This window comes from Podospora pseudocomata, chromosome 7 (genome assembly GCF_035222375.1).
Source record: "Podospora pseudocomata strain CBS 415.72m chromosome 7, whole genome shotgun sequence".
In the NCBI taxonomy this organism is placed as follows: domain Eukaryota; kingdom Fungi; phylum Ascomycota; class Sordariomycetes; order Sordariales; family Podosporaceae; genus Podospora; species Podospora pseudocomata.
In genome coordinates, this window is record NC_085891.1 from 3,850,071 (window position 1) to 3,875,155 (window position 25,085).

The window sequence follows — 25,085 nt, forward strand, 5'->3', positions numbered from 1 at the left end:
CGACTAGACGTCGAAACTTGTCGTGCAGCCGGCTGCAGCTGCCACAGCTGCACGCCAAATTATACTAGACGCAGCCAACGGCGATCAACAAGCCTTTTTTCTGATCGACAAGACAAGAATGCTTCGTACTGTTCCTCTCATATGACCCTCATATGACCCTCACGAGCGCGCCAGAATCTTCTTCCTGCCTGATTTGGGATTTGCCTATGAAACAGATCAAATGCACAGTCCCTCGTTGTTTCACGGGGATAACCAGTGCCGGGAGGGCAACAGGGCAGATGCTCGCTTGTGGTGGTGACACGGCGCATTGATTTGTAGATTGGTGCAGGTGAGGATGGATGTGAGTAAGAAACAAGATCCAGGAGGAATAGGTAACCTATACGAGAAACACATGTTGAGAACGGCGAGGTCGGAACTTGGACAGAAACAGAATGCGTGAGTGAATGCGAAGCTGTTTGGTGTGGTGGTTTGTGGCGTCATTCTGGAAAGGGCAGGAAGGCCAAGAGCGAGGAGGTGGAGCTCCAAACTGCCCCGGCAATCTGGGGAAAGGCGACCAGGCCTTGCTTGGCGCTGCCTGCCCCTCTTGGAACTTTTCAAGACCAAGGTTTGCGCTACATTCATCTGCTTGGTGGAAGCAATCGGTGATTAGCAGGAGGCTGTCGGAGAACATTGGAAGAAAATAGCTTCGATAGCACAACAGGAACAAGCCATCTGGGGATCCGGGACACAAGAAAAATGTCAGCGGTAGGCGCCACCATCACGAGCAGCAGTTCGTGAGGAGAAGCCATCAGCTGCAGGTCTCAGAAGGGGTTTGTGGGTCAGGGTAATGCTAGCGCAGCTTTTATTGCCCTCCTCCAGAACAGCGTCTGTGAGTGGGCGAGAGCCTGCAAATGGCCCCGTGCCGCAACCGGAAAATGTCCCCACACCCTCATGATCCTGGACAGGAGAGCGAGAGAGAGCCAGAGACGAGGGCCGGCGGAGCAGGAAGCGAAGAGAGAACTAAAATAGCCCCCTGCTGCTTTGCCAGCCTGACCTGACCCTCTCTTACGATTTCCTCTCTCTCCTCCCGTCTTCCTCAACCTTTCAAACCCACCGCCGAAGTGCATCCCTCGTTTTGTTCTCTTTCCACTGGGGTTCTCTTCATGCTCGGCTGAAGACCCCAAGCCAATCGCTTCCCACCCATCCCTCACGTTCGCTACCTACCCAGTTACCTACCTACCTAATTGATCACCCCAGAGACGCGTTTCCCCTGACCGATTCGAACTGTTCTGTCAAGGGCCCAACGTCGAGTCTGTCGAATCCTCCGTCTACCTCCTCTCTCTACCCGCCAATCGCTTCACCACCACCCCATTCGAGACATTACTCGCTCACTCTCCCGAGGGAACGGTCCATCGTCTCGCTAGCACTCCATTTTGCCGGGTTGCGCATTCCACTGATCCCAGCATCGCACCACTTGCTCACACAAACCGGGCCACCGAGGAGGAACCGAACAGTTTTCGGTCTCCTTTTCTCTTACTTCGACGACATCTGCTCTCTACATCCTACCACATCTCTTTGCGACCGAGACCCTCGCGTCGCTTTCCGAACCTCCCGAATTGTTCGAGAACAATACCAAAAACGAAAAAAAAAACAAGAACTACAAACCATGCTCCGATCTTTGTTGCCGTTGGGCGTGGCCCTTCTCGGCGCAACCAGCGTTTTGGCTGTTGATCCTCCATCCTGCAGTCTGGACAAGAAGTGCCCCGAGGAAGCACCCTGCTGCTCTCGTAAGTCAAAACATCCCAAGCTGTGCGCCTAGTTTGAAGCTTTTTTGGTTCCTGGTTGGCGGCCCGCTCCGCCTGTTCGTTTTGTTTGTTCAGCGTTGGGGCCGGTGCTGTCAGGGTTCCCAAGGTTTCACTGCCGCAGCCTAGATCCAGCCCAAGCGTGACAAGGCACTGACGTCGGAAACTTGCATCGCAGAATACAACCAATGCGGCGTTGGCGCATTCTGTCTCGGCGGCTGCGACCCGCGCATGTCCTTCTCCATCGACTCCTGCGTCCCTGCGCCAGTATGCAAGGACAAAACCTACAAGATGGACTCGCTCGACCGGTACAAGCACATCAGCGAATACCTTGGCGACTCTAGCAAGGTGGACTGGGTTGGCCAAGGAGAGCCCCTCTTGTACAACGGCCATACCCTGTTGACCATGCCTCCAAAGTCGGTCGGCACTGTGCTGGCCACCACGACCTACATGTGGTATGGCAATGTCAAGGCCAGGATCAAGAGCTCTCGGGGCGCTGGTGTTGTTACCGCCTTCATCCTGTTTGGTGATGTCAAGGACGAAATTGACTTTGAGTGGGTTGGTGTCGATCTGAACACGGTTCAGACCAACTACTACTTCCAGGGTATTACAGATTGTGAGTACATACTCTCTGGAGTCCAAACCTTTTGCCCAGTAGAGACTAACCATACTCCCCCTACCCCCCCTTTATTTAGATGGCAATACCGGTAACTTGACTGTGGATGATTCGTACAACAAATTCCACGACTATGAGATCCAATGGACCCCAGACGAAATTCGGTGGCTTGTCGATGGAAAGGTTGGCCGTGTCAAGAAGAGATCCGAGACTTGGAACGCCAAGACTCAGCAGTGGAATTTCCCTCAGACGCCATCCCGTGTTCAGATCTCCATCTGGCCCGGTGGTCTCGAGACCAACGCCAAGGGCACCATTGATTGGGCTGGTGGAAAGATCGACTGGAACTCGGATGAGATCAAGAAGTATGGCTACTACTTTGCCACCTTCGGAGAGATCAAGGTCGAGTGCTGGAAGACGGACAAGGCCCCGGGCACCAACAAGGGTGTCTCTTACTACTACAATGACATCAGGGCTACCAACGACACCGTCGTCGACAGCAACAAGCCTACCATTCTCAAGAGCTTCCTCGGCACGGGGACAAACATGAACAAGGGTGAAACCACTCAGTCCGGCAGCGCCTCCCAGACTTCCGCTATTCACGCTATTCCTGGCGGTGGCGTTGTCGGGTCTGGAAACGCCCCCGGCGTTAACAATGGCGGCTCCAGCTCTGGCGGTCCCGACTCGGGCTCCAACTCCGGTGGTGGTGCTGCTGCCAACCCTGGCTGCAGCTCCGATAGCTTTGTGCAAAACTGCGGTCAGGCTGCCACTGACGGTGACAGCAATGGCAACAACAGCAACAATGGCGTTCGCGGAGCCGAAAGGCTGGGCGCCAGCGCCTTTGCTGTCATCATTGGTATTGCCGGCCTCCTCTTCCTTTGAAAAAACAACAACCGGAGTCTTCTCACCATTTTCTCTCGCATGTTCGGCGAAAAGTGGGCGCTTATATGATGTTTTGTTTTGACTCTTCTCCCCACGCGCGGCTGCTGACCATAACTTAATATTTTGCTACACCTTCTTTGTGTTTACTTGATACCATGCCGGTATATATACGGCTTTTTATTTTTTGGCTTCATTTTATGCAGCGTCACGTTCGGGAGTTTAGCGGCATTTCATCGGCGGCTTGTGATAATTGCTTGTCAAGATTTGGTACTTCTCTGTTTCGTATGTATACCTCACACAAGCAAGCAAGCAAGCAAGCAAGCAAGCAAGCAAGCAATGGTATTGTATGAGAGGAGAGGTTGGATTTTTAGGAAGCGGCATGTCATTTTGGATGCTGTTGTGTCTTGTTGGGTGTATATATACTGGTGTTCTATAGGAGTAAAGGTTTAGTGAGAATTGAGAGTGTCTGAACTGAGATTTTTGTCTGCGGCTTTTGGCTGATAAGCTCGTGACTATACTACGTGTCTGGTACAGGCTCCTGATGTTGTTTTCATCGAACTCGACAGTGATTTGGCACACAAACTATTACACCTGTTTGTCCTTCTGCCCCTCAACAGCCCGAATACTCTCCTTGGCTCTCAGATACCCCCTTTCCCGATGCAGCCTCTCCAAATACTCGCCCACCCGCGGGTACTCGTGTCCCACAGGGGTATCTTGCCCGCCTTGCCATCGCCGGCAGTGACCATCACCTTGCCCACCCCGTCCCTGGCAGTGGCCAAGTTGAAGCTAAGCAGGATATCCACCGCGGTCAGGAACCCCCCCGCAGAGATACCTCTCGCCTTCTTCATCGCCAGCAGCAGAAGGCGAAGTGGCGAGCATTCCGTCCAAAAAGGCGAGGTGCTTCTCCGCAGTGGGGCACGACAAACGCCTTGTAGATCTTGTCGGCGACGAACCCGGTGATGGGGCGGAGGAAGAAGGGGATTTTGTTGCTGCCAAAGACTGTCCTACTTTCCCTGTCAGCATCTCAAAGAGAAAATGGTTAGTTGGTTGGTAGGTGAAAATCATACCGGCCAAGATCACCCCGACCACCAACATCAGCGCGAAGCTCCCCTCTGCATAGTGAAGCAGATGCTGGTACCTCATCCACCCCCTCTTCCCCATCTCCCCTCCTATCTTTCCTTCCCTCCCCTCTTCCCCATCTCTTCGGGATCAATGTTTGCCTTCCACTTTTGGGGGGGAAGTGATCGCAGAGCTACTCGACGATGAAGCCGCTCTCTGCCAGGACGACAGGTTCCCGGTGAGGTAACGAGATTGTCAGGATGGGTGATGTCCCTAGGGGTAGACCTTTCCCAGCTCGCGGGGGGCGAGGCCGCTGGGGGTGCGGTGGAAGGGTCTGACGGTGTAGGTTAGGTCGAGCTCCTCGAGGAGCCAGACGACGCGCTGGACTCGGTAGTCGTTGAGCCTACCTGGCGGGGGGGGGTGTTAAGTTGTGTTGGTGATGAGGGTTGTGGTTATTTAGGGATCGTTGACAAGAGGATGTCAGGGGATATCAACAGGAACAAAACATCTCAACACGTGGTGAGCGCGATAGCCTCAAGCAAGCTCGCCACGCCACGTGGGTTCAACAACGGCTTTGGGACCAGATGCGCGAGAAATGGGCTCCGGTAGTGCCCGTGAGAAATGCATGATACCCAAGACTAGTTTGGACATACCAATAGAGCGGTATCTCTGGTTTATTGGACGGCGATAACGTGCTCGTAGATTGGGGTGGGGCTTGGGGATTTGGTGATGTCATGTTTGTATGAAGACACAACCGTTGCTCCGACCAATCTGTGCCTCCACGTGAAGCGTTGTCTGGTTGGGAGGGTGGTTATCGGTTTCCGATGTTGTTGAGACTGCGTTGGCCGCCAAGAGAAAGAGCGAAGAGGCTAACAGTTTAGACTTGTTTGAGGAAGGGTCTTGGTGTCGGGCAGTTTATCCGCTTGGTGTTCTTGTTACATGATGGTATTTTTCAAGCAAGGCTCAATGGGACAAAGACGGATCAACACCCGTGCGGCTCTCCACACCAGAAGCGTCCCGACCTGGCGCGGCTGAAATTATTGGTCTGGACGGTTTAGTGGTCTTTTGACACCGCCGGCCGGCTCTTTGCCCGTGATTGTAGCGTAGCTGACGCCACGTCTACCAGGTACACTATGTAATCGCTTTCTCGTGATTCGGACCGTATTGAGACGCCAATACCAACGGCGCATTTTCTGGTCGAACGGAAGCGACATGAACGTTCGAGTGTTAGGCGACCCTAACCCTCCACTTGCCAACTTTTAAGCTGGCACAACGTCCCACGTCCCGCGCTGCTGGTGAACCCGGTCGACGACTTGGGCAGCATGACCTGAGCGGGCGAGATTGGTGTTGTATTTGGGCATCCTCTCAAGGTCTTGAAGATCGAAAGGCCAGCGTGATGGACCGCGTGATAATGGGCGAGGCCCTGCGAAGACATGCAACCCTCCGTTTACGGTGCTGTGGGAATCAGCTAGCGAGTCTAGGCGGCGGGGATACCTGAGGGTTGCTTGATAGGGCTGGACCAATCAAGCCAACCGGAGTTCCAGCGCAGCGTCCAGCGGGGGGGCCGCTGTGGGTACCGATGGATGCGCTCGGGTCCAGGTCCGCGATCCGCCTGCGCCGCTGAGTTGCATCCATCGCCCAGACCTCTGGAGCTCTGGCTGGCCGCCTGCCTGCTGCCCGCCCTCAAGGTACCGTTCCCGAGCGAGGGGGAAGCTGTCGGAGCTGGAGGAGGAGGTATAACTGGCGAGGGGCTCCTCCTCTGGGCTTGCCTGTGCCTCTCTTTTCTGCTGTTCTTATGATTCAACATCTCTCCCAGCTGGCTGGCTGCACACACACACTCGTTCTTGTTTACTCTAGCTTCGTCGCCACCTCAAGTCAACAAACCCCTGACCCTTGAGAGTGTCAGCTGTTCAATCACACCCAAACAGCACAGCCAACCACCATAGAGTCAACAACATGACTGCAAAACATAGCAACCGACCCAAAACAAACCTCCTCACCACCCCCGGTGAAATCCGCAACCAGATCTACTCCTACCTCCTCCCCACCCACGAGACAATCGTCATTGCCTCGCAGCGAAAAGACAGCTTTTCGTCGTCGTCGTCGTCCTCCTCCCAACAACACTACATTGGCAAATCCCTCCGCCGCGACCTCTCGACCCTCTTTCTTACAAGCAAGCAAATCCACCTCGAAGCCTCCACCTTCTTTTACAGCAACAACACGTTCGTCCTACCGGGGGACGCCACCTCCTTACCACACCAGGCGCAAGCCAACCTGCTACTGCGCTGGTTCCTCGACCGGATCGGCGAGAGAAACTGCTCCAACTTGAGAAGGCTAGGGATCCCGTTCCCGCTGGAGGGTGGTCTGGGCCAACTCCAGCTAGGGGATGGGTGCGAGCAAGCGATTGAGGAGGAGGAAGGGGCCAAGAGGAGGAGGTTCATCTCTGGCTTGGTGAGGAGGTGCCCCAACTTGGAGGAGCTAGAGGTTGATCTAGGGAGAGGTGACACGCCTAGCCTGGCGGGGACGGCGCCGGTGCCGAGCAAGATGGAGATGGCGGGGTCGGTGGAGAGGCTGCTGAGGCAGTCGTGGGCGGGGCTCAAGGCGGTGAGGGTGTACTGGGGCGACCAGGTTATTTACAAGCGGCGGAGGCGGCGGGCGAGGAGTCTGGAGTATGGTATGCCGCCTGAGCAGGTGCCGATGGGGGAGGAGTGGGTGGTGGTGAATATGAGGGATGACGAGGAGGATCAGGCTCGGTATCGGGAACGGTATTATGAGCGTCGGGAGTGGAGGCTGGAAGATGCCGTACATGACTTTTACTCTCCTTACTCGAGCATCAATCTCCGGTCCTCTTTTGCTCTGGAGAGGTACAGGGTCGCTGCGAGAGCTGCCGAAGCTGCCCCGTCGAGGGACTGGTTGAGCAGCCAGCATCCCAGGATCGAGTTCGCCAAGGCGTTTCTCAAGTCCCCCTCGCGCGCAATGAGCGAGAGAAACGAGGAGAAGGAGTGGTGGAGGATTCGAAGGAAGATGGCGAGGGAGTACACTGTTTCCTATTGCTGCACCATGGCTGGAGGGAGCAGCTATCGGACCAGGAGCAAGCGGAAGAGGACTACAACCTGGTTGAGGAACACATTAGCACGACTCTAGTCGCGGTTTCTAGGCGAGGGATTTTGATTCGGCATATTTCCTTTTTTTTTTCTTATTTTTTTTTGTTTTTGTTTTTTCTTTGGTTGCGTGATACCATTTACTTGGCTTGGATTGGGTTTTGGGTGTTGGTTTATGGGTTATATGTTTGATGATGATACCAGGTTGATGCCTGAAGGCAGCTTGGTGTTTGGATTATGCCTTGCAACCTATTTCCTCTAGATGATACCTTGTTTGAACGGGCAATTTGGCTCGAATACAGTTGACGTTATTTTTAATTTATTCAAGTTTGTCCCTTGATTACTTGCCACAACACGTAACCCGCTTCATAGGATACTTCCAGCCCGATACTCATGACAGTGGCCTAAACAGCCTCCTCGGCAGACTTCAACAACTTCCTCGCCCTATCCTTTGCAATATCACACATTGCCTATTTACCCCTAGTTAGCGCACGCATCACTCACTCACATCAACCCTCACACCGAAAAACTCACCTGTATCCCCTCCTTCTCCTCCTCCCTAATATCACCCCTCTTGATCCTCCGCTCCATATCCTCCATAATCACCCCCCTCCCCCGCCCGTTCACAAAAACGACATACCTCAACCCCGGAAACGTCTTTTCGTACTCCTCGTTCAGCTCGGCCAGCCTCCTCGCCTCGTTTTCATCCCCTCCCCTGAGTTGCTTTTGCTCATTCTTGCTCTGCTCGCTCAACTCCTCGTCCTCTTGCTTCACCTTTGGCGCGCCCAATCTGGGGTGGCTGCCCAGGACGTGATGCAGCTTCTTTTTCCCCTCGGAGTCGTCCTGGACTTGGGAGGCGATGGTGAGCAGCTGGCCTCGGAGGGTGTCGATTAGCTCGTCGTAGGAGGCGAAGGAGCAGGTGCGGATGGTGGGGAGGGCGAGGGAATGGAGTTCGGAAGTTGGTTCGAAGAGGAGGTCGAGGGTGGAGGTGAGGGTTGTATCTGGGAGGGTGGGGAGGGAGGAGATGGCGGGTAGGAAGGGGGTTGCGGTGGGGTTGAGGGGGGACATGGTTTTGGGTAGGTAGTTGGTGAACACACGGTGAGAGAGAGGGATGAAATGCTGTGAGCGAGAGAGTGATGAATTATGAGTTTGAACAACGGGATGAAACCTGACACAAAAGCGTAGCGTGTTGTCTTTATCTACCTGCAGATTTACACAAGAGGTTTGATATGATCCAAGGTGCGGTTGTGGAGAATGCGCGGGGGGGGTGTATGGGTCGGGTGTCAGCCCCGCCCGCAGCTCGCCGAGAAGTACAAGTGACGTCGGAGCTCGGATGACGAACCAGCGGACCGGAGCGGTGGCTGATCGGCTGGGTCCTCCTCTCGGTTGATGAGATCTGGCAGCTCCGACCGGAGTCCCGTGGCTTCACCGTAAAGTTTTGTCTGCTTTTAAAGACCTCCGGCCTCTCCTGATATGGTCTGTCTTTACCTATGTTTAAACAGAGACTCGAAGACACACCACGCAGCATCATCGAAAGAACAGCTCAGCTCAGCAACCCAATTGGGTCCACTTCCTCCGATTCCGCTCTCGGCCGGCGCCGTGCGAGGCTGCCGGCCGGTCAAAGTTCTGTCTGTTTGTATCGATAGGTATATTTGCCTTTTCTCAACCCCTCTCCAACAACAACAGCAACAACAACAACAACAACAACAACAACAGCGAAACATGATGCATAGTTTTCGCGAACCGGCAAATGCGTCTTTCAAACAGCGATATATAAAAACAAAAAGCAATTGTACCGCCCAACCATTCATCCCCACCAACCAAACAAAAAAAGACAGGATGCCGTGACAAATATGCCACCCCAACCTGACCAGCCAACCCCACTAATTCCACCCACCCGGACTCGCCTGTCCTGTTCTGTCCAGAGTCTTTGGTGTCGTGGCTGCCAGTGCCGTCTGTAGGTATGAAATGCAACTAATTTAATGCCCAGTTTCGGCAACATGCCGTGTGTTAGCACCTAGCGTTCCACGGAATCCCGTCCAAGTCGTCCATGTAATCCTCAAACTGCTCGGCAGGACCTTCTTCATCAGATTCGTCGCCCTCACCCCCGCCTCCAAAGATCAGCCCGAAATCGGCATAGACCTCGTCAGGCTCGTCACCATACCGGCTCTCATGCACCGATGTGGGAAACGCCACGCTGTCGTCGTCGAGGTCCTCAATGTCATCCAACGGCAGAGCCGGCCGGGTGACTCTCAGTTCTGGTGAGCGGAGGGGCCGTAACCTCGGACTGGGAATTCGCAGTCTTGTTGGCGATGCTCCGCTGGCTGTTGGCCCGAGTGGGGGTGACCTGCTCGGTGGCGATGATGATGTTATCGCCGGTTTTGGGGTGCAGGAGGACGGTTGCGGGGAGATGGAAATCACTGGCGTAGTTGCCCCAGTCGATGATGGGTGCAGGGCCCTCATCAAGGCGAAACTAGCCCCTTCTACACCTGGCTGCTGCTGCTGCTGTGAAGCGGGATGTGTAGCTTGCGTCTCTGGCCCGTGGCTCCCTCGACTGCCTCGAGACATGCCCTCGGTTGCCATTCGTAACCGACACCGGTTGAAGATGGCTTGCCGCCGCAAGAAAGAATCCGGGCTGACCTGTGGCGGTAGGGGCTGTGGTTGAAGCTTTCTGGTTGCCATGATGGCGGCAAGTTTGAGAAAGCGTTTGTCACCCGAAGCGACGACTTCTCGGTTGAGAATGTGCGTGGCCGGGAGGGAGAAAGGCGCTGAAAGCCGTGAGGTGACAAACTGTCGCAATAGTCGCCGCTTTTTGCAGCTCATGGTGGCTGTGTTGTAACCGTCCACATCCGAGTCTGGTCGTCGACGCTTCAGATTCGGCCGGGGACGAATGGGTAAGCTGTTGGGCGCAAAGGTGAACTTGACCCCCTCCTCCGCGTGATAACCAAACTGGTCCAGGGAATGACGGGGTCCTGGTAATGACGGGATATCCACATCATCCTCAGCCTTGTTGACGGTGACGGGAGTTGGGGGGGAAGTGATGGTGGCGGGTGGAGAGGGTTCCTGGAGAACATGAATGCTGGATGACCTGGACGATGTGGGCTTCTCGGTCAGTTCCAGAAACCGACCATCTGCTTTGCTGGTCCTCGCTGAAAGCTCGCATAGGTCGTTCAAGGCCGGCAGGGCGGCTGCTCGCAAGAGGGCGGCACTCAGGTCGACACGTTCATTCTGCTGAAAACGAGAATCTCGAAAGTGCCATGGTCCGTACTGTTCAAACGAACTCTGACTGATGGGCTCGAGCTGAACCCCCATCGCCACGCAACGGATGATAGTTCCCAACCGGTTAACCCTCCTATGCTGGGCGTTGTGTTAGCAACGCATGATCGTTTGGTGGCTGATGTGTGAACCTCCCCCAGGTTTCGTGGTTCGGCAGTCTCCGCGGGAATACCAGACTGGCGGCATGCGGGAGAGCAGGGGGAGGGGAGGGCAGAGAGGGAGGAGGGAGGAGCGGGATGGGTGCGGCAAGGAGCTGTGTGTCTATTTATTTGACGGCATCCAGTCAGGCGGTGTTGGGTGGAGAACACGGAGATCTGGTTCCAGGGCGCTTCTGGAGGTGTGAGTGGTGTGTGTGGGAATTCGGTAGGGTTTAATAAAAGCCTGGGAAGACGACGCTAGGGAAGCCTTAGCCAGAGGCACGGTAACACGACATGGGGTCCATGGCCGAAATTCTGGGGAGACGAGGGGGGAACTTTTCTGGGGTTACGCAGTAGTGCCGGGAAGCTGGCGCTGAGTGGTCAGTTGTCTCGTCTGTGGCGGAGGGGGTCTGTCAGCAGCATCACTGGTCTTCTCTTTTTTGATGACCTAGATGGGGTGTATGGAGTATCAGGTCAGGTCAGGGCAGGCCAGGTAGGTAGCGGACATGAAGTGGAAGCCCGGCTGGATAGATGGTGAAGGTCTCGTCCTGGATTCCAGATGTCTGCCGAGAGTGACAGATTCAAGACAATGAGAGAGACAATCTCTCGGTGACAGGTTGGCTCTATGTAGTGTGTGCTGCGGAGAGGTGTTGTCTGTGACCAGTCACGGAATTTTGATGGCGTAATAAAAAAGAAGCTCTGGTGCACCGAATATAATTCAGGTCGGTCTGCTGAGTTCTGCTGTTCCCTGAAATCCCTGTCTGTTGGACCAGCCCCTCTTTTGCTGCACGGCCAGATCTTTTCCCCGGAATTCGGCCTAAACCGTCCATGGCTGGCGACTGGCAGGCCCATGATGCACCCTGTCGATATCACAGTCGGCCATTGGCTTTCCCTTCAGCTCATTTTTTCGAAGGTCACGCGTCAGATCCAAACTTCTCCCAAAAATGCCGCCGGCACAAGCAGCCAGAGATGAGGGAATGCAACAGCGGTTGGGAGAGGCAGGCAAACCCCTCCTTTGCTGGCTGGCAGTTCTTTTTTCTCTTCTTTCTTTCTTTTTCCACCCCTTTTCCCCTTACTCCGTAGTTTTCCTCAGACCTGAAACTCATCAAACACCTCATCATCATCATCATTATCATCATCATCATTATCATCATCATCATTTTCCTCTGGAGATGACAAGGAGGAGGACACCAGAAGATATCCGTCGTGGCGTGTTGTTTTAATGTACATACCTAAATTTATAGTCTTCTCTCCACTGCGGGCACCATGGTGCCAATCTGGGGTAGGAAGTGCAACTTGTGGACAGTGACAGGCTCAGGGGTTGGACCAGGCCATACAGCAGGGAAGCTCACGCGCAAGAAAAGAAGGACTGGGGAGGGGTTCGATGAGCGTTCCCTCTCGTTCTTGGCGCTCGAAATGTTTCATCGTAATTTTGATGATTACCACCACGCAGTGAATTCCGCCACATCTTGGAAAACCGAAGCTGCCCGATTGCACCCGCTGCCTGTTGTCATCCATCCTTATCAATGTTGAGCCTCACAGTTTGCTTGCCTCATTAGGTATGACCATCATGGCCGTGCTTTTCTCGTGCGAGTTTCGTCGAGGGTTCATCATCTCGCGCCACTTTCTACTGACCTTGCCTGCTTACTGGTGTCAGTAATCGTCAATGTTTCTTTCTCCAATATCATGCCATCGTCAAAGTTAACGAGTGCCAAGGGCTACTATTGTATGTTAGTAAGGGTAGCAGGGCCCCGTATTCATGTACAATATTCACGCCTTCCTGTATAGGAAGCTGGTTCATTACTGCGTATGTAAGCTTCACAGGTAGAAGCCTCAGTCCCCTCGCGCCCGCTTTCTAGAACGACCCCGACCCCGTTGGACCTCAGTCTACAACGCAAATGGCGGCGTCGCCGTGTCCCTGCAGCCCCAGTTACAACCAGGTAAAAGAGTGGTTCTTCCACAATTCCAGTCACCAACTCCAACCAAAAGAACTCGACGACAAGGCAAGGTAGAGCAGTCTGCCACACCTGAGACTGTAGCAACTTGACGTCGACCTGAATCCAGACCCCCTCACTTATTTCCACCACCGACCAAACCATGGCCTTTTCTGGTCCATTTCGTCCATACTGCAGCCCGCAACTTTGGTAGAGGGGGACGGCTCTCCCACAGGATTGGATCTGGCCAAACCCAGGGTGGCACACCTGCTGTCCTGCGTATGTAGGCGCACATCCCCGCCGTTGGGAGATCATTTGAGGGGATTCTTTTCCTAGAAAGGAAAACCTTTCGAGAAGGAAATGGGACGGTTCTTGGATGGGGGTCAAGAAGAGGCTTTGAAGGATCTTGGCTTGACACAGGTTGGTTTGGAACCGAGCTCCGGTGTGGCGCTTTCTGGAGTGCGTTCACCACCAGGAGATGGACACATCCCATCTTATTGCCTCCCGACCAAGCGATTCGACACTTGCTTTGGCCATGGCTGTCTTGGTGCTCCTCGTGTGGTTCGATGAGGGTCAGAATTCGAGGTTTCTGGTCGGGGAGGTCGCTCAAAGCGAGTTGGCGTTGCGGAGTCGTTGATCAATAGAAGGTATTAGAGGCAGGATCCAAGTGGGATATAATGGCCGTTCCAGTTTGTATCATTCGACAAGACGCGCGCAGAATTGAATTGAGGGTCAAATATCAGATGTTTCGACCCCCAAAGGTCGTCTGGAAGTGGAAGAGTCGGAACCGTGGGGGGTCACTCCACACTTCACCCCCATCCATCACTTGAAAGGTTCCCCAGATTGTGGGCACTAAGCCTAAAGTAGACAACCCCTCATTGCACTTATTTGTGGGGGAACAAGCGAGTTCCCCAACCAAACTAGACTTGTCATCACAACCCATCACCATCACACACCACCTTTTGCGCCATCGCCGTCGTCTGCATCTTCTCTCTTTTTTGTCCAAATGGGGATCTTCTATGTATCGTCCGGAAGGCTCCGAAGAGAAGGATGCATCGATCGGGTCTCAAGTCCGAACCGGATGCGATCTGTCACCTCGGTGGTCACCCCGGTCGTACCTGGTAGTTGCCCAGATGACGGACGTCGAATTGCTGAATCTCGGATTCAACCCGAGCCCTGACGTTTGAATGAAGCTGTCTCACGGCGGACTTTGTGCCAGGCTCAAGTTCATCGCATTCATCATGGTTCTGATGATGGTGCAACAGGACCACAAAGCACCCGAGGGAACACCAAGATCATCACGTGGAAGGGTATGCCTCGGCTGGGTTTCCAGTTCTAGGAACCCCAAAGCCGAAGTGGATCGCCCCGCCCTGGGGGACGACATTCCCGTTGAGCTGAGCGCCTCACTCAACGGACGGCTCTGGCAGGAAGGCTCTCGGCCGGGTTTGGGATAACTGAATCCGGGCCTATGCCATGCTTGAAATTGTAATCATGCATCCCGTTTGTTGAGAGGATTAACAGCTTGCACTTTTCAATACCAGAACGACGACATACATACAGACACTGCCGATCTGCAAACACAGGGTTTTGTGATACTGTGGCTGAACAATTCTCTTAACTTGACCGTCTTTACACTTGCGTTATCTTATACACCATTTATACACCATTTAGCTGTAATCAATGAGTGTAAGCATGACTCCCACGGTTGGCGGCGACGAGGACAAGCGGCTGTCTTTTCAGGAACAATTGGAGCTCGTCAAGTTGCCTCGTGAAGGCCAAGCCCACCGATACATCTCGACTCGATCAGCATATCTCCCAGGTTCAGACTTTGCAAAGGGAAAAGAGCTGCCCAGTTTCCACACTGCGGCGTTTGGTGGTCATGTGTACGCTCAGGCAGGCCTGGCCGCCTATAGAGCATGGAGAGAAACCGAAAAGGAGAAGGGGGTTCCAGAACATGCGAGACTGGATATTCACGTATGCTCTCCCCAAATACTATGTTCTAGGGACTCACTAACATGAGGCAAAGACAATAAACGGTTACTTTACCCGCATCGGCCTTGCCAGCAGACCCTTCATTTACACGGCCTCTCCCGTTACCGCGTCCCGCACCTTCAGCACCGTTTCCGTGACTGCCACTCAGCCATCTGTTCCCAGCAACTCACCCTCTGAAGATCACTACCCTGCCGAAGACGCCTCGCTGCCGCAGTACCCGCCAGCCTTTACCGCGTTGCTGTCGTTCAAGCTCCCAGAGCCAGACTGGGATGGCACAGTCTCTGAGCAGGAGGCGCCGCCCCAGGAGCGCTTCGCTTCTATCTTGTCATCCCGCAAGCCAGAAGAGTGGCCGCCCGCCCCGCCGGTGGACATCACCGGCGTGGTGGAGATTGTCGGAGACGACCAGGTCGGGACGTTCCCGATTGCGGAGATGAAGAAGGTGGATATGAAGGAGTATAACGAGGGGAAGCCGGTTCATGAGAGACGGGAGCTGCTTTTGTACCGGTTGTTGAAGCCGCTACCGGACGATGAGGATGGGAAGAGCGGGTATGATGCCAATGCTCATGTGTTGGTGCACGCTTTTGTGGCGGATAGGAATGGGCTGCTGATGGCTGGGAATCACATCGGGCTGGGATATAGTCTGGGAAGGGCTGCTAGTCTGAGTTATCATTTTGTGATGCACGTGGAGGCCAAGGCTGCGGTGATGAGGGAGGAGGATGGGTGGTGGATTCAAGAGGTTTGGTTTCCGAGGGCGGGGAGGGGAAGGGGGATCGTGGAAAGTAAGATTTGGAGCCCGAGTGGTGTGCACGTTGCGACGGAGTATCAGGACGGACTGATCCAGGGGTTTGGCGGAAAGCTGTTGAAGGAGAAGGAGGTTTCTGGGCAGGAGGCAAAGCTGTGATACTAAGAAATCATTACGTAGAATTCTTTAGATGGTTTAAATCTTGAATGATTATTCATAGGTTGTTTTTTCCCTGCTTTGAACAGGGTTAGGGTGATACCGGTTCGAAGCTACAACCCTGGAGCTTGGGAAGCTTTCTCTTCCTGTGCTTGATGGCGCAACAAGCTTCCTAACTACAAACAAAGAGTGAATCGAAGTCAATCTGGGATGTTAGAGCTGCCCAACCCATTGATGAATTAGAAAACTGCACACTGATCTCAAATTTCGCGGTCCTCGTCGTCGTCGTCGTCGTCGGTTAGGTCATGGCTCGTCAACGTCATTGGCACGTGACGTTTCACCTGACTGCGCTAACCAAATCCAGCCGACAAGCTCTGGCTTTTGCAGTTGCAACTGCTCCAATCCTTGGCTTGGCTGGAGCCGCGGAAGCCAGCTGTGGCTAGCTCAGCAAATCAGACCATCTCCAAACACAACTCCTCTCTTCAATTGAGCCACACCCAAGAACCACACAACCTTCACCCTCAACCACACATCACCAACCCCCCGAAAACCGACACCATGCTCCTGCAGCGCTCCGCCCTCGCGATCGCCCGCCGGGCTGCCGTCGCCCCGGCTGTCCGCCGTTCCCTGGCCACCTCCGCCGTGCGCCGTAAGTTTTTTGTTGTTCAGTCCCTCTCTCTACCGATCCGAAATACCGAAAAAAACCGGGCCGAGCTTGTGGTGGAAATCTCGCGCATTGAATGGGAGGATAAGCTGCTAAAGACGCCACCATGCTGTTATACTGGATTCAACGACATCTGCGAGACCGACAACGACTACACACAGGCACGAATAATGGAATAATGGATGAGGGCTGATTCGGGATTTTTACTGCAGGTGACGCCGTTCCTGATACCAAGATCAAGGGCATCAAGGGTAGGTCAACCCCTCTCCCCATAACACATGACGGCCAAAAAGAGGAGGAGGAGGGACACACTTTGCGTCATTTGGGATCATAGGAAACCCCTGACGTCAGGAATTATTGAATTCTTGAGGCAACCCAGTTGAACTTTAACTCGCAAAGAGAGCTTCACATGGGCATGGGTGGAGGGGGAAAAGGAGCCATGACATCTCTGGGTGGTAGCGGGGCAAATGGAATAAATGGCTGGAGGAAAACAGCAAGGCTGACACAGAATCGCGACACACACAGAGGTCAAGACCGTTGACGACCTTTTCGGCCCCGGTGCCCCCGCCGGCACCGTCCCTACCGATGTCGAGCAGTCGACTGGTCTCGAGCGTCTCGAAATTCTCGGCAAGATGGAGAGCGTTGACGTCTTCGACATGCGCCCTCTTGATGCCTCGCGCCTTGGCACACTCTCCAACCCCGTTCTCGTCCGCTCCGCCGGCGAGGAGCAGTTCGCCGGTTGCACTGGTGTCCCCGCTGACTCCCACAACGTCATCTGGCTCGGTGTAGGTCCCCCCCTTTCAGCTGCAGTCAGGGGGTTAAAAAGAGCAACAAGACTGATATGGATATCACACAGATGACCCGTGAGCGCCCCGTTGAGCGGTGCCCCGAGTGCGGCAGCGTCTACAAGATGGAGTACGTCGGTCCCCAGGAGGATCACCACCACGATCACGGTCACGGCCACGGCTGGAAGGAGCCCAAGACCATGGCCGACTACGTCAAGCCCGAGTACTGGTAATCGATGACGTCGATAGACACGCCGTGGAACGAAGGCCCGTTTGGCCCGGGGGAGCTATTGTTGATAGATAAGAATAGAGGAGGGAGCCTCGGACTTTCCAGGATCACACATGACGAAATGCATAATAGACATATGCGCAAGGCGAATCAGGAGTGACTGGGAGGTTCAGGAGGGCGTGTAGTATATCCGTCACAGGCAGACGGGTTGTATAGATTCCTTTCTATGTCTCTGCAACATTGGGTCTGCCTTGTGATGATGCTGCTCCTGCGATGGCCAGTCGGCCCAAGCGTGTGGTACAAAATGGTGGCAAGTTATACGGTCCAGGCAAACCGCGCCGATGCTGGGTTGGAGGTTCCTATCCTGGAGACCCCGATGCGCCGGTGAGCAGTGTTCTCCAGTGCTCTTCCAGAACTGTCGATTCCCTTAGGTCCTTCGGTGCCTTTTAGACGTGCATGCTACACAGTATGCGGTACGATACATCCGCGCTGCCAGACCTAACCCTCGGTCAGAGAGGGCTATGTGATCTTTCTCTACAATTCTGGCCTGCTTCAGCCCTCATCGTCACCGAAACTAAGCTTAATCTTCTTTGCCTTCCTCTTGGGCTTGGCTTTTGGCGCCGATGCTGTACCCTCCTTGTCCTCGGCTTTGGTGTTGGTTGTGGGAGCAGCGTCCTTCTTCTGATCCTCCTCCTCGTCGGCATCCGCGCCAACGACCTTTCCTACTCTTCTCTTCTTCCCAGCAGCGCCAATGCTAGCCGCCTTTGCTTGGGCCTGGTCCTCCGCAGCTGGTTTGCTATCGTCATGGCCACCCTTCTCTTCTTCTGCTGGCGCGGACGCAGTCGCCTTTACGCTGCCGTCTACCCCAACAGTGACATCCTGCACTGTGTTGCCGTGCTCATCCACTATCGTAGGGGCGTCTTCTGCCTCGGCGCTGCCGGACCGTTTCTTGGTTGGTCGCCTTCGGGCCGCGAGGATGGGGTCTGGACCACCATCAAACTCGGAGGAGGAAGTTGCCTCGCCTCGGAGACGGGCGAGGAACGGGGGGAGGGTGGTGTTGTACTGCAGGTTTTTGGCCGTGATTTTCGGGGGCATCTTTTTTTTTTCTGTCTTTCCGGGGCAGAGGGAGGTGCAGTTCCGGCTGGATGGAGGGGAGGTTGGGAAGTATGACGGCAGAGGAAGAGGTGTTGGTAGGCCCACGGAAGGAAATATTGGGCAAGTCGTGGCCGCGGACTTGTAACGGCGCACGCTTCTAGGGTTGAGGTTGCGCAGACGGTCGGTGAGGTGGTGTGGTGGTTGCGCTGCAGACGCAGAGTACCTGGGGAGCCTTGTGCTGCTGTTACTTGCTGCTGCCTGGGAGATAGAACAGACAGGATGGTGTTGCGACAATCGGCATGGGAGCGCTGCAACGGTTGGAGAGCGACTGTGATCAGCAGTTGAAGCTAAAGGTGAAAGGCCGTGGGAGACGGGCGCGGTCGCCATCGAACTTCAACGGCGCGCCCTCGCTGCTCTCCATTTGGTTTGGGCGCTAGGTCATGGTGGGGCAATGACTTACTGACATTCTGCCCCACCACGGCCCTGAACGACACCTCCATCATCTAGACTTCCATCTTCCATCTCCCGTTTTCCACCTTCTAGAGGGAAGATATGGCATATGCAATGTCACTGATACCACCTTCTCATCTGATTGAACCAACGACCGGTACCTATCTGTGCGAAATAGTACCTCGTGGACACCTCAAGTTGCCCGGCAAACATATCTCGCCTTGCTGTTGTCACCAACAGCCTCTCGGGCATCACAACCTCCTGGTGCACCAATTCACCCACCACACATTCCGGAACGGCTTCCGACTCGACTCAATGCACGCTGACCTGTCCAGATGTCTCGAATTTTCAGGTTCACCGTCGGAGCCCAGCCCGGTGGGTGGCGGCTCTTGAGAACTGTCCAGTGGCTGTATCTCATTTCCCTCTCGCTCAACATACCTATGAAGCCCGATGCGTGGTTTTCTGTTTAGCCCGGCTGATGAGTTGTCCCGGGCACCCGGGGTCCCTTTTGTACTGCTGATCACATCCACCACTAGTCCAGATTCACGAGAGGCTGCATCAGCCTCGTCGCTGTCCACCATAATGACTCCCGTCAACCTTGCTCTCTGCCTGTACAAGAAGGAACCTTTGTGCTTACGCATGCCCAATCTATTAGCTTTCTTTTGGGAAGTCCGAGGAGAGAGACAACAGGCTGAGCTGTCAGAGTGCGTCATCCCGATTGTATCCAGGAAGATGGCGGCCCGCATCCGAAATGTTCTGTTGTTTGCCGTAGGGTGGCCAGGGACGCTACAGCCAACCGGACTTGATCCCCTCTGGCTGTGTCCCGCAGGAGCCCCTCCTCTATTACCACGATTCTACCGCCCCGGGCACCCCAGGTTACCGGGACACACAGCAGGGATGCTTGTACCGGCTCTCTGGTCGAGGGAACATGGCTTCGAGATAGCGCTGATCTCGCCTTGGCCCTCTCGATCCGTCCCAAGGCTGGGAGTCCTTGGCATACGAGATATGACATGTCGGATAAGGGAACAGCCTATTGTTCTCTATACCTAACGTAACGTCTGTTCCCGTCGTTACAAGATGGCAGAACCACGCCGTGGCGCTCACCGGGACTGTCTCACCCCCCTTTACGAGGCCGGGGAAGTTGCCATTCCCCTCCCCGCATTCGTGTAACACGCCAGACATGTCTTGTTCAACCTTCAATCTGGGGTCGAATCTCTAATCGTGGCGGTGAAGCATTCGTCGGGTCCGGATCTTGATGTCTACTTCCCCGGCGTCCGCCCCATGGCCTTGGTTACACATCAAAGGGACCAAAGCCCTCCGTAACTTGCACCAAATACATACCCTGTGACTTTCAGCTCCTACTCCTTTCACTGTCGTTGTCTGAGGCCATGCCTGAACGGGGCATTTCAGTATTCCATCTCACGCACATCTTCTCGATCCCGTCTTCCCCGATTGGCTTGCTGCGGTGGACTTCGCACGAGACTCAGCCCATGATACATCACGTTTTTCGGGCTTTGCCTGAAAGTCTCCCTCCAGCTGGTGTGAGCTCTCGCGGCTTTCCGGACAGCAACATTGGACGGGACACTGATTTGCTCGAGTTGGCATCCGGTTAGCAGACCCGTCGATGGCCGTTATATAAACGTCTTCACGCTCCCACGTCGCCATGGCATCTCACCATCTACCTCGCCATGCCTTTCTTGTTCGAATACCTTTTGCTGCCACATCATTGATACTGCCAGTCACTTAGTCAAGATGCCTCCTTCTGGTCATCCGATTGATTTGGAGGCCCATCGGAAGATCTTCGAGGACCTGTATATGGTTCAGGACATGTCGCTCCCCGAGGTCATGAAGATCATGAAAGAAGATTATGGTGTGGAAGCCACGTAACTATGCCCCTTCTCTCGCTACATATCAGACTTGTAGCCACCAGATTGTTCGAATTCTGATACAGCTTAGCAAGAAAATGTACAAAAAGCGAATCAAGGCCTGGGGATTGTTCAAAAACATCAACGGAGACGAGATGTTGACGATGCTACGGATCAAGGAACATCGGCGCAGACAGGGCAAAAGAACACAGTTCTATTTGCGCGGCAAGCCGGTCCTGGACTCAAAGCTTCGACGTTTTGCAACTCGTCATGGTGTGGTATTGGATGATGAAGACTTTGGTGGTGATGTGCAAGGTACAGCGCGCTCCTCTCACCCCATTGCTTTCACATCGTCTGACCAGAGCATAATTAGCTGCTCTCAGAGGCATCACCTTTTCGACCCCGGAGCCTGAAGATCGTACTGAAATCACCACCCCAACACATGGCAACGCTTCACATCTGAGCCCAGTGATAAGCGATGCGGACGTGACATCTCTCGACTGCTTCGTGGGCTCACCAAACACAGACCCGCTCCAAGTGCCACGTCGTGAATATCCAGATATATCATGGGATGTGCCCGTGTCTTCATCCCAGTCTCTTGCGGGTACGGCGTCTCCGACACATCAAGTTTACGCTTGTGAGTATTTCACAATGAAGCTTTGACGGGCTTAAGAGGCTGTTGCTGACATTCGCTTTTAGGGCTGGAGGACACGGATCATTCTCGGCTTGATGGTGATTATCACTTCCCGCCACTTTCCATGGGCCTGGAATCAGGACACGATGTTGTCCAGGCTTCAACCGCTCAGTCATTTCCATATGGTCAACAGTTGGAATTTTATCAGCCCGCCGAAAGACCTTCCAACGACAGCCTAGAAGATCCAGCCCTGCCGTTCGGTCAGGCTCCAGAGTTCTTGTGGAACCCCGCTTCGTTTCACAATACACTCATAAACAGCGAAGTCACTTTCACAGGACCCTCTCCTACCGAAGGAATAAACACAAACTTCGTAGCACGGGATGAGTCAGCATCTCTTCACTATGGCTTCTCCCAGGACCACAACAATGCACCGGTGTCCTACGACGAGCATGATTCCATCAACTATGGTGGATGGTACGATGACAACTTTACCTGGCCCAGTTGAAGCAAGACAGGGCCACACCCAAGGCCCGGCTTTCCATTTTTCGTCTCACCAGTGGCTGATTGGTCTTCCTTCTGACCCGTTCTGCTCTTCTTTTGCAATTTCCTGCTTTGGTCTGGAGGAGTATTTGGCTTTCTATACCCGTGTACGAATTCACAGCAACACACTTTACTATTTACCTATACCTTTCATTGTTTTCTTGAAGCTTTCGTTTCTGGTATCTCTCACGGCACACGTTTACGGAAGGTGTCAAAGGGAAGACGCCATTCAAATATCGTTTGGCGGTTGTTATATCGGTCTCCAAACGTGTTTCACTGGTCTCTGTTCCACCCCCCTTTTTGCCCGTTTTCCTTGGCTGAGGACGATTTTTTTTGCTGGGGTTAGGAGACTAGGTACGTAGTGATATCTCAACAGGGGCATTGTCTGCAAGATACACTGCTTTTTTCCTGTGCCAGATCTGGTCCCTTTTACTCGAGGGGGGACAATACATTGTCAGAATCCTTTGTCCTGGCACTTGACTAACTATGAATCAAAGGGCTCGGTTGCTTTGTTATGTTAACTTGGGCATTGTTTTTCCAGATATACGAACAGGAAGTGACATGTCAGATGGGCCTTTTATTTGCCCTCTTGAAGATACCACGGATTGGGGCCTCGACCCGGTAAGGAGCGCCCAGGACTATGTCACGGCCACCATTCACTACCCTGATTTCCAGCGGGGCATGCAGGCCATGCCTTTCCGGCAGTCAACGGATCGGGATAACTGGTCTACCAACTTGCGGGAGAAGCTCATGAAATTCGCCAGCGAGCGCGGCTGGAACCACCCTAATTTCCGGTCTGTGAACGAGGAGGACATTTTCCAAGAATGGCGTGAGCGCCAAAACGGGAGGAACAGGGACGACGAGGTCCAGGTTAACTTCTCAACGGGTCCTGATGCAATTTTCGAGACCATGGATGATGAGTACATGGACTTGGCCAGAGTGGCTATGTCTCGTTACTTTAGGAATGAGGTGCCTCGTGTTGAAGGTGAGGACACTGACTCTGGCTCCGATGCTTTAGACTCCGATTCTTCTGGCTCTTCCGGCTTCGAGTTCTCAGACTCTGACTGGTGGTCGTAGTACCTGAGGTAAGTGAGTTACAGTCCCTTTTTCCTTTGCACTATAGATAATATCTGGGTAGGAGGGAGGTACCTATCGACTTCACCTCACCATCTGGAAATCTTGCTGATGGATAATTGATACTGTACTAAACCCTTTCTTCCAATTCTGAATACCCTCATATTATCAAGTCTTGTGACCATGTGATGCATCACCCATGTACATAGACCACTCTTCTTGCTCGTGACACTTTTTGCGGTGATGTGCGAACTCACAAGCACAACTCATTCTCCTTCCCCATATTGCCGATTTTGACCCTTAAATCGCCTCCGCCTCTTAGTAGGTAGGTAGCCCTTTGTTTAAGGTTCAAGAACGCTCGACTGCGGTCTTCAGTTCGTTGCCTGTCTGTTCACCATATTATCTCTATTGTTGTCTATAAGTTATTAACTTTGTGATCAGAGCAAAACGCCAAGTTGACATGGTGAAACAACGGTTTACAATGCTATTATTACCTGGAACTTGCCTGCCGCATACGGTACCAGACTTCAACCCGTAGCATGGCAGGTCCCCGGATAAGACCCTGAAACCGGGTATTGGGAGCCGACAGCATCTTTATTTAGATGCCGGGACGGACACCACCTGGTGGCGCTTGGCGTGACCACTCCAAAGATGCGGGGAATTCCCGTCCAGGGACTTTGTATAAATAAATAAATGCTGCTGACATCACACGGTGCATGCTGAGCCCATATTGTCAATCCTCCTGTGTCAAACTCATATTCCACGTACCCGCCGGCAACACCGTCTGTGATAGCACCATCCAATGGCACCTCCAGCCAAGCTTCCCACCCGCAGGCTGGGCAAAAACGGCCCTGAAATCCCAGCCATCGGTTTCGGGTTGATGGGATTGAGCACTGCATACGGCTCTGTCGGGTGAGTGAAGCACTCCAGTCTCATCATGACGATGTTGAATGAGACTAACTCCCTCACAGCTCGGATGAAGACCGCCTCAAAGTGCTCGACCGAGCCTGGGAACTAGGCTACACCAACTGGGACTCGGCCGACATGTACGCCGACAGCGAAGACTTGCTGGGGAAGTGGTTCGCCCTCCACCCCGAACGCCGCGCCGACATCTTCCTCGCCACCAAATTTGCCCTCCAGTACGGCCCCAACGGCCTGACCATCAACAGCTCCCCGGCCTACTGCCGCCAGCAGTGCGAAAAGAGCCTCCGGCGGCTCGGGACATCGTACATTGACCTCTACTACATCCACCGCGTAGACGGCAAGACGCCCATCGAGCACACCATGGCCGAGCTGGTCAAGCTGAAAGCCGAGGGCAAGATCCGGCACATTGGGATTTCGGCTGCGTCGGCGGATACAGTTCGCCGGGCTGCTGCCATCGACCATGTTGATGCCTACCAGGTGGAATACAGCCCTTGGTCACTCGACATTGAAGGGCCCGAGACCAATTACTTGCTTCAGACCTGCCGGGACTTGGGCGTCGCCGTTTTTGCGTACTCCCCGCTGGGAAGGGGCATCATGACGGGTCAGATCAAGTCGCCGGATGACTTTGAGCCTGGGGACTTGAGACGGCTGTTTCCCCGGTTCAGCAAGGAGAACTTCCCCAAGAATCTGGCGCTGGTGGAAAAGTTCAGGATCATGGCGGACAAGAAGGGTTGCACGCCTGGTCAGTTGACTGTGGCTTGGTTGATGGCGCAGGGGGAGGATATATTTCCCATTCCCGGGACGAAGAATATCAAGTATTTGGAGGAGAACGTCGGCGCGGTGCGGGTGGAGGTGAGTGAAGACGAGGAGAGGGAGATACGGGGTTGGTTGAACGACTTCGGGTTTGCGGGGATACGGGTGCCGCCTGGGTTGTTGGATGAGTTTAATGACACGCCTCCTCTGTCGTAGGCATCATGAGACTGAGGTAGTAATTGATCGTTGATGATTCCACGCCAGCTGAAGTGTAATCTGGGGTATCTATCAGGTTGCATGCATGAAAGGGGGCTGGTTGACTGAGCGCCAAGCCGATTCCTGGAAAGCGGCACGGATCGCCCAACCGAGGCGCTACCAAACAACAACAGGGGTTCTTCA

At 54.0% G+C, this 25,085-nt stretch overlaps 12 protein-coding genes across 12 annotated transcripts; 7 read left to right on the forward strand and 5 right to left on the reverse strand.

The window, feature by feature from the left end:
• The first annotated feature begins 799 nt into the window (after window positions 1-799).
• UTR2 (putative glycosidase CRH2) lies at window positions 800-3,812 on the forward strand. The gene is made up of 3 exons (XM_062892926.1): window positions 800-1,766; window positions 1,960-2,397; window positions 2,477-3,812. Exons 1-3 carry the CDS (start codon window positions 1,646-1,648, stop codon window positions 3,274-3,276), a joined length of 1,359 nt encoding a protein of 452 aa, XP_062739986.1. The 5' UTR covers window positions 800-1,645; the 3' UTR covers window positions 3,277-3,812.
• A 175-nt stretch (window positions 3,813-3,987) lies between these two features.
• Window positions 3,988-4,437, reverse strand: GTT1_1 (bifunctional glutathione transferase/peroxidase; the record flags this gene model as incomplete). The annotated part of the gene is made up of 2 exons (XM_062884355.1): window positions 3,988-4,275; window positions 4,344-4,437. The coding sequence occupies 2 exons, from the start codon at window positions 4,435-4,437 to the stop codon at window positions 4,121-4,123; spliced, it is 249 nt and encodes an 82-aa protein (XP_062739987.1). The 3' UTR covers window positions 3,988-4,120.
• Window positions 4,438-4,608: 171 nt separating this feature from the next.
• GTT1_2 (bifunctional glutathione transferase/peroxidase) lies at window positions 4,609-5,786 on the reverse strand (the record flags this gene model as incomplete). The annotated part of the gene is made up of 2 exons (XM_062884356.1): window positions 4,989-5,786; window positions 4,609-4,738 (listed from the first exon to the last, which is right to left on the reverse strand). Exons 1-2 carry the CDS (start codon window positions 5,069-5,071, stop codon window positions 4,609-4,611), a joined length of 213 nt encoding a protein of 70 aa, XP_062739988.1. The 5' UTR covers window positions 5,072-5,786.
• Window positions 5,787-6,291: 505 nt separating this feature from the next.
• On the forward strand, window positions 6,292-7,479 carry QC762_700610 (uncharacterized protein; the record flags this gene model as incomplete). The annotated part of the gene is made up of 1 exon (XM_062892925.1): window positions 6,292-7,479. One exon carries the CDS (start codon window positions 6,292-6,294, stop codon window positions 7,477-7,479), a length of 1,188 nt encoding a protein of 395 aa, XP_062739989.1.
• Window positions 7,480-7,840: 361 nt separating this feature from the next.
• QC762_700600 (uncharacterized protein) lies at window positions 7,841-8,504 on the reverse strand (the record flags this gene model as incomplete). The annotated part of the gene is made up of 2 exons (XM_062892924.1): window positions 7,841-7,906; window positions 7,971-8,504. The coding sequence occupies 2 exons, from the start codon at window positions 8,502-8,504 to the stop codon at window positions 7,841-7,843; spliced, it is 600 nt and encodes a 199-aa protein (XP_062739990.1).
• Window positions 8,505-9,446: 942 nt separating this feature from the next.
• Window positions 9,447-10,748, reverse strand: QC762_700590 (uncharacterized protein; the record flags this gene model as incomplete). The annotated part of the gene is made up of 1 exon (XM_062892923.1): window positions 9,447-10,748. The coding sequence occupies one exon, from the start codon at window positions 10,746-10,748 to the stop codon at window positions 9,447-9,449; it is 1,302 nt and encodes a 433-aa protein (XP_062739991.1).
• A 2,964-nt stretch (window positions 10,749-13,712) lies between these two features.
• Window positions 13,713-15,792, forward strand: QC762_700580 (uncharacterized protein). The gene is made up of 2 exons (XM_062892922.1): window positions 13,713-14,757; window positions 14,810-15,792. Exons 1-2 carry the CDS (start codon window positions 14,464-14,466, stop codon window positions 15,674-15,676), a joined length of 1,161 nt encoding a protein of 386 aa, XP_062739992.1. The 5' UTR covers window positions 13,713-14,463; the 3' UTR covers window positions 15,677-15,792.
• Window positions 15,793-15,849: 57 nt separating this feature from the next.
• On the forward strand, window positions 15,850-17,355 carry COX4 (Cytochrome c oxidase subunit 4; the record flags this gene model as incomplete). Its single annotated transcript, XM_062892921.1, has 4 exons — window positions 15,850-16,322; window positions 16,550-16,588; window positions 16,863-17,122; window positions 17,194-17,355. The coding sequence occupies exons 1-4, from the start codon at window positions 16,232-16,234 to the stop codon at window positions 17,353-17,355; spliced, it is 552 nt and encodes a 183-aa protein (XP_062739993.1). The 5' UTR covers window positions 15,850-16,231.
• Window positions 17,356-17,903: 548 nt separating this feature from the next.
• QC762_700560 (uncharacterized protein) lies at window positions 17,904-18,446 on the reverse strand (the record flags this gene model as incomplete). Its single annotated transcript, XM_062892920.1, has 1 exon — window positions 17,904-18,446. The coding sequence occupies one exon, from the start codon at window positions 18,444-18,446 to the stop codon at window positions 17,904-17,906; it is 543 nt and encodes a 180-aa protein (XP_062739994.1).
• A 2,202-nt stretch (window positions 18,447-20,648) lies between these two features.
• Window positions 20,649-21,900, forward strand: QC762_700557 (uncharacterized protein; the record flags this gene model as incomplete). The annotated part of the gene is made up of 4 exons (XM_062892919.1): window positions 20,649-20,779; window positions 20,853-21,076; window positions 21,135-21,398; window positions 21,461-21,900. The coding sequence occupies 4 exons, from the start codon at window positions 20,649-20,651 to the stop codon at window positions 21,898-21,900; spliced, it is 1,059 nt and encodes a 352-aa protein (XP_062739995.1).
• Window positions 21,901-22,421: 521 nt separating this feature from the next.
• Window positions 22,422-23,198, forward strand: QC762_700555 (uncharacterized protein; the record flags this gene model as incomplete). The annotated part of the gene is made up of 2 exons (XM_062892918.1): window positions 22,422-23,011; window positions 23,183-23,198. 2 exons carry the CDS (start codon window positions 22,422-22,424, stop codon window positions 23,196-23,198), a joined length of 606 nt encoding a protein of 201 aa, XP_062739996.1.
• A 558-nt stretch (window positions 23,199-23,756) lies between these two features.
• Window positions 23,757-24,956, forward strand: QC762_700550 (uncharacterized protein). Its single transcript, XM_062892917.1, has 2 exons — window positions 23,757-23,921; window positions 23,981-24,956. Exons 1-2 carry the CDS (start codon window positions 23,812-23,814, stop codon window positions 24,900-24,902), a joined length of 1,032 nt encoding a protein of 343 aa, XP_062739997.1. The 5' UTR covers window positions 23,757-23,811; the 3' UTR covers window positions 24,903-24,956.
• The last annotated feature ends 129 nt before the right edge of the window (window positions 24,957-25,085 follow it).

Excerpts from the sequence above, each read along its gene's own strand:
- QC762_700550 (XM_062892917.1), top strand. The coding sequence starts at position 23,812 with ATGGCACCTCCAGCCAAGCTTCCCACCCGCAGGCTGGGCAAAAACGGC. Across the intron at positions 23,922-23,980 it reads ACTGCATACGGCTCTGTCGG|CTCGGATGAAGACCGCCTCA; the intron begins GTGAGTGAAGCA and ends ACTCCCTCACAG.
- UTR2 (XM_062892926.1), top strand. The coding sequence starts at position 1,646 with ATGCTCCGATCTTTGTTGCCGTTGGGCGTGGCCCTTCTCGGCGCAACC. Across the intron at positions 1,767-1,959 it reads GGAAGCACCCTGCTGCTCTC|AATACAACCAATGCGGCGTT; the intron begins GTAAGTCAAAAC and ends CTTGCATCGCAG. Across the intron at positions 2,398-2,476 it reads CTTCCAGGGTATTACAGATT|ATGGCAATACCGGTAACTTG; the intron begins GTGAGTACATAC and ends CCCTTTATTTAG.
- QC762_700580 (XM_062892922.1), top strand. The coding sequence starts at position 14,464 with ATGAGTGTAAGCATGACTCCCACGGTTGGCGGCGACGAGGACAAGCGG. Across the intron at positions 14,758-14,809 it reads ATGCGAGACTGGATATTCAC|ACAATAAACGGTTACTTTAC; the intron begins GTATGCTCTCCC and ends CATGAGGCAAAG.